At 37.5% G+C, this 5,925-nt stretch overlaps 2 protein-coding genes across 6 annotated transcripts in view; both read left to right on the plus strand.

Moving 5' to 3' along the window:
* The window catches only part of LOC104790012 (uncharacterized protein At3g03773), a 2,984-nt gene extending 2,223 nt beyond the window's left edge, over window positions 1-761 (plus strand). Inside the window, exons 5-6 of one of the 2 annotated variants that reach the window (XM_010515802.2) lie at window positions 13-55; window positions 312-761. In XM_010515802.2, the coding sequence (XP_010514104.1) occupies window positions 13-55; window positions 312-346 (78 nt within the window). In that variant the 3' untranslated portion in view covers window positions 347-761. The remainder of the gene's footprint in view (window positions 1-12; window positions 56-311) is intronic. The other variant, XM_010515737.2, reaches the window with a different exon arrangement.
* Window positions 2,651-5,925, plus strand: part of LOC104790170 (5-methyltetrahydropteroyltriglutamate--homocysteine methyltransferase 2-like) — a 5,884-nt gene continuing 2,609 nt past the window's right edge. Inside the window, exons 1-10 of one of the 4 annotated variants that reach the window (XM_010515900.2) lie at window positions 2,651-2,778; window positions 3,224-3,605; window positions 3,711-3,798; window positions 3,892-4,019; window positions 4,107-4,498; window positions 4,601-4,764; window positions 4,853-4,933; window positions 5,018-5,184; window positions 5,279-5,384; window positions 5,466-5,918. In XM_010515900.2, the coding sequence (XP_010514202.1) occupies window positions 3,256-3,605; window positions 3,711-3,798; window positions 3,892-4,019; window positions 4,107-4,498; window positions 4,601-4,764; window positions 4,853-4,933; window positions 5,018-5,184; window positions 5,279-5,384; window positions 5,466-5,918 (1,929 nt within the window). In that variant the 5' untranslated portion in view covers window positions 2,651-2,778; window positions 3,224-3,255. Of the gene's footprint in view, window positions 2,779-2,878; window positions 2,939-3,223; window positions 3,606-3,710; window positions 3,799-3,891; window positions 4,020-4,106; window positions 4,499-4,600; window positions 4,765-4,852; window positions 4,934-5,017; window positions 5,185-5,278; window positions 5,385-5,465; window positions 5,919-5,925 lie in introns of those variants that run through there. The other 3 variants (XM_019244147.1, XM_019244150.1, XM_019244151.1) reach the window with 3 other exon arrangements.

Genomic DNA, 5,925 nt, shown 5'->3' on the forward strand with positions numbered 1-5,925 from the left:
TTATTTCCATAGTTTGTTGATCAAGATGAAAGCAGTGATGATGATGGATTGCTCTGTAAGTTTCAACATTCTTTGATCTTCTTAACGCAATGATATATAGCATTTCAAAAATTATAGATAGAGACTAAGTGAAGATTGATAGAATATTGTGCTAACGTCCGTAGTGTTAGTAGCGTTATTCTGTGATTCAGTTTTTGTTAATATCAAGTATCAATCTGAACTTAGTTGTTCCGAACTTGTTCACTTCTAAATATTTTGTCTGGACCCTTTTGTTAGTACTGATTTGACGAAAAAACATTATATTTGGTCAGATCTTCCTGATCTGGAAAAGGCAAGAAGAAATTAAGCTTTACGGCAACAACAACCAACCAAACCAACTGGAAGCTGAAGATAAGGTAAAAGACGATGAATCGAAGCTTAGGATGATCCAGTTTGCTTTGTACCCGACTAAACCTATTGTTCATGCGGTTTATGTAGCTTACCTCTGATTAGATATCTCAAAGGAATCAGCATTAGTTGTCTCTGATATAGTTCTCGAGTTTCTCTGACTTAATTTGGCTTCTTTTTTTTCTTTGGTTCACATTGGATCCACTTTCTAGGTCTGGTCCAGTTAGGGTTCGGTATGTGAACTCTACCAAGAGTAGGAACTAGTAAGTAATGTAAGGGTATGATTTGGTTTCTACTTTCTAATACCCATTTAATCACACTATGTCTTCTTTAAAAAGATTCAGTTTCATTTTTTAAGCTCTTGCTAATGTTAATCTTGTGCTTGATTTTATGGATTATATTTTGAAATGAAAAAACAACAACGTAGCTTTACACTAATTCACATGTTTCAAAGTTACTTTTTTCTTACCCGTAATTATATAGCAAAGTTTATATATAAGCCAGTAGCGGGAGTTCTTTTCAAGGTTACTAGGATTACCACGGACATAGTTTTTATATTAATCTTGTGATTCAAAAAAACTAAATTCTTAATTTGAGTTATCAGTATTCAATACTAACAAATATCCAAACATAATATTTTAAACTATAAAAAGAAAAATTCGAAAAGGTTAATATGATTTGAATCTAAAACCGTTTAAATTGGATGCTCGAATGACAATCTTCTAAAAAAAACTTCAAACCCTTTGAACCATGCACCAATATATTGAATATCAAGAAAATTAATGAACCAGAAGGAGCTAATTTTTTTGTTTTGTTTTGAAAAATACATGATAAATCGTGAGAATTAAGCTTTAATTATATTAGTGGGACTGTGGGAGTACAATCTTGGGAGTTAAGGTTGAAGATTTTTCTTTGTTATGGATTTTAACAAATTTATTTTGCACCGAAAATATAGTTTGTTAAGTTGCCATGCAAACTGAAGTTAGTTTTATCAGTCTTGAAATTGATTTTTTTTTATGTGTTTTTAAAAAAAAAGTATATTGAATTATTGTTTTTTATATAAAAATTGCAATTAATGACATGTCACAGTTTAATTGCTCAAGTGATTTTTGCTTTATAACATAAAAGATAATTGTGGAACAAAAAAAAGAGAGAAGATAATTATATCTAAACGTGTTTGTTTATTTGATGTTCATTCTTCCATGATACCAACCTCTTCGTGGATAGTTTTAAGAACTTCACTATTGTGAGGTCAGTGTTTCTATTTCTTTAGTATGTGTATTACATTTTCTTAGTATATCTGAAACGACGTAAAATATATTCCGCATCCAAACTTTTGCATTTTATATATTATTATTTGGTTTTTAATTTTCTTACATGGTTAGCAAACTTTTGTTGTTGTGAATGTGTTTATCAAATTGAAGAGGAAAAAATATACCAAATTAATATACTTTTAATTAACGTAAATAACAATCGATTTCTATATAATAAAATAAAAAATGATCATAATATATTCTCTTCAATTTGCTAAGAACAAAAACAATCATATATTCACAACAACAAAAATTGAAAATGATCATATAAATAAATAAAAAATCCTCAACAACAACAACAGACGTAGATCTCATAACCATTCACCTACTTAGTTTACCAAACAAAATATCAAATTTGTGTGGCATCAGATGGGCACTCTGACTCTCAAGTCTTAAGACGTCGCCGTTCAGTAGAAAAAAAAATGAAACTAAAATAGTGAATCTCTCACCAAACCGCTGATGGGGTCCACCCACCAATCCCGCTACCTCATGTATGTATTTCAGTATTTGTATACTCATTACTCACAAACACACCAACTCTCCTCCCACATTTCACGTTTGATTAGTTCCGTAATTTAAAACCCACCCCTTTTCAATTAATTAACACTAAACCCTTTAATCAACCCTTAGAACTAACCAGTGACAAATAAAAATATAAAACTAACCCACTAAGGCAGTAATTATCATGGCATCATCAATACATGTTTTTGTTTTTTAATCTAAACCATATCGTTATAAATGTATTATAATTTACAAAAAGTTGTACAAGATTGACCATATAATAACCCAGAGTTAAAACGTGCTGCATACTAGACATAAAAATACTATATAATATCATTTATTCCGTAGAGACAACAAAAAGAAAAACCTAAATACAAGTATACGGTATTATGTACGTACTGTATATTACTTTTAACAGAGAAATATTTATATTCCGCCACCAACGAGAGAGAGAGAGAGAGTGAGAGAGAAAGGACCGAACGAACGAAGCGTAGTAGTTGATTTGCTATAAATAAAACTCTAAACAACACAGAACACTCTCCATCGTCGCTCTCTCCTCTCAATATCTCTCCGTAAGGTACGCTTCCGAGTTTCCATGGCTCCCGCATGACTATTCTTCTCTCTCCTTTTCCCACTCTCTTATTTAGCTTTCCGTCTCTTCCCCTTTCCTCTCAATTCAATTTTTTTTTTGTATTCCCGTTTCATCACCCTCTGTTTTCGTACTTAGATCTAATTCGGTGAGTCGGCTTTTTTTTCTTTCTATGAACCCTACATGATCAGATTCCTAGATCTGGTCTCCGTATCTGTGTTACGATCTCACTGTGATCTTTTTTTCTATGAAAGCTGCAAAAGTTTTTACCTTTTTTATTGTTGTTGCAATGATTGAATGGTGAAGCCGTCTTTAGTTGGTGGCGGCTTTTTTATGAGGACAACAAGTACAACATTATTGGAACATCATGCTTTTGATCTAAATATCTAACGAACTGATTTCGGTTTGGTTTTGTTTTGTGGTTTTAATGTAGTTAAAAAAAAAAAAGAAAAAAAATAATCAAAAATGGCTTCCCACATTGTTGGATACCCTCGTATGGGACCTAAGAGAGAGCTCAAGTTTGCATTGGAGTCTTTCTGGGATGGCAAGAGCAGTGCCGATGATCTTCAGAAGGTGTCCGCTGATCTCAGGTCTGATATCTGGAAACAGATGTCTGCTGCTGGGATTAAGTATATCCCAAGCAACACCTTCTCTCACTATGACCAGGTTCTTGACACTACCGCCATGTTAGGTGCTGTTCCACCTAGATATGGATATACCAGTGGTGAGATCGGGCTTGATGTGTTCTTTTCCATGGCTAGAGGAAATGCTTCTGTTCCGGCTATGGAGATGACCAAGTGGTTTGACACCAACTAGTGAGTTTCCTCTACTGCTCATCTTTATCTTGTGTGTTCTTGTTATTGGATTTGTGAGTTGCGTGGTTAAACGTGTACTTTTATTTCTGTTTTTGTTTGATGCAGCCATTACATCGTCCCAGAGTTGGGCCCTGAGGTCAAATTTTCCTACGCATCTCACAAGGCTGTGAATGAGTACAAGGAGGCCAAGGCTGTACGTACTCACTATTAATCCCATTTGAACATAGGCTTTTTTTTGGTCTACTATTGAAAGTTCTAATATGATAATGCGGTGTTGTTAATGCAGCTTGGTGTTGATACAGTCCCTGTACTTGTTGGCCCTGTCTCTTACTTGCTTCTTTCTAAGCTTGCTAAGGGTGTTGACAAGTCATTTGATCTTCTCTCCCTTCTCCCCAAAATTCTCCCTGTCTACAAGTAAGATATTACTCTTTGAACTTTTGCTTTGCTACCTGTAATACTCAACAGTACTCTTTGACGCTATGAAACTTATTTCTGACACAGGGAAGTCATTGCTGAGCTTAAGGCTGCTGGTGCCACCTGGATTCAGTTTGATGAGCCTCTTTTTGTCATGGATCTCGAGGGTCACAAACTCGAGGCTTTTAGCGGTGCATATGCTGAGCTCGAATCAACTCTCTCTGGTTTGAATGTTCTTGTGGAGACCTACTTCGCTGACATCCCTGCTGAAGCATACAAGACCCTTACTTCCTTGAAGGGTGTGACTGCCTTTGGATTTGATTTGGTTCGTGGCACCAAGACCATTGACTTGATCAAGGCTGGTTTCCCCGAGGGCAAGTATCTCTTTGCTGGTGTTGTTGACGGAAGGAACATCTGGGCCAATGACCTCGCTGCCTCTCTCATCACCTTGCAGTCACTTGAGGGTGTTGTTGGTAAAGGTATGAATCACTTGCCTTATTTCCATCTCTTCTTGTGGATGACTCAGTGAGAAGTGTTTATTTGTTAACTCGTTTGGTTATGTTATTTGTGTATTGGTGCAGACAAGCTTGTGGTCTCAACCTCTTGCTCTCTTCTCCACACTGCCGTTGACCTTATTAACGAGACTAAGCTCGATGACGAAATCAAGTCGTGGCTAGCTTTTGCTGCCCAGAAGGTTGTTGAAGTTGATGCATTGGCCAAGGCTTTGGCCGGTCAGACAAATGAGGTATTGCAAAGATCTAACAAGCATGTTTCCCCTAGTGAAACCTTAATTTGAAAAACATTAATGCTCTCTAAATCTTTCTCCCTTTCAGAGTTTCTTCACTGCTAACGCCGATGCTTTGTCTTCGAGGAGATCTTCCCCAAGAGTCACCAATGAGTCTGTCCAGAAGGCTGTAAGTTTCTTACTTTCAAACTCGAGCTTTTACACACATGATGGTTTTCTCTGTAATGATGATTTGTAATTTCTGGTATCTCAGGCTGCTGCTTTGAAGGGATCTGATCACCGCCGTACAACTGAAGTAAGTGCAAGGCTAGATGCTCAGCAGAAGAAGCTCAACCTTCCAATCCTTCCAACCACAACCATTGGATCCTTCCCACAGACTGTCGAACTCAGGAGAGTTCGCCGTGAATACAAGGCGAAGAAGTTAGTCTCTTAATGACAACCTGTCTTCATTGATTACTTAAGTAAGTTGATTGTGATGCTAACTAGAATTCCACTTTGATCTCTCGTCTACTAGAATCTCTGAGGAGGATTACGTCAAAGCCATCAAGGAAGAGATCAAGAAAGTTGTTGACATCCAAGAGGAGCTTGACATTGATGTTCTTGTTCACGGAGAGCCTGAGGTGAGTTTTTGCCGGTTACTAAACCCTGAAAATAACTAGTGTTCTGTTTCTGACTCGAGTCATGCTTTAACAACATTGTAGAGAAACGACATGGTTGAGTACTTTGGAGAGCAACTGTCAGGTTTCGCATTCACTGCAAACGGGTGGGTGCAATCCTATGGATCTCGCTGTGTGAAGCCACCGGTTATCTACGGTGACGTGAGCCGCCCCAAGCCAATGACAGTCTTCTGGTCCTCAACAGCTCAGAGCATGACCAAACGTCCAATGAAGGGAATGCTTACAGGTCCAGTCACAATTCTCAACTGGTCTTTTGTCAGAAACGACCAGCCTAGGCACGAAACCTGTTACCAGATTGCTTTGGCCATCAAAGACGAAGTGGAAGACCTGGAGAAGGGCGGTATTGGAGTCATTCAGATCGATGAGGCCGCACTCAGAGAAGGATTGCCTCTTAGGAAAGCCGAACACTCTTTCTACTTAGACTGGGCTGTTCACTCTTTCAGAATCACAAACTGTGGCGTCCAAGACAGCACTCAGGTAACAA

Source organism: Camelina sativa, chromosome 1 (assembly GCF_000633955.1).
Source record: "Camelina sativa cultivar DH55 chromosome 1, Cs, whole genome shotgun sequence".
NCBI classification, from domain to species: Eukaryota; Viridiplantae; Streptophyta; class Magnoliopsida; order Brassicales; family Brassicaceae; genus Camelina; species Camelina sativa.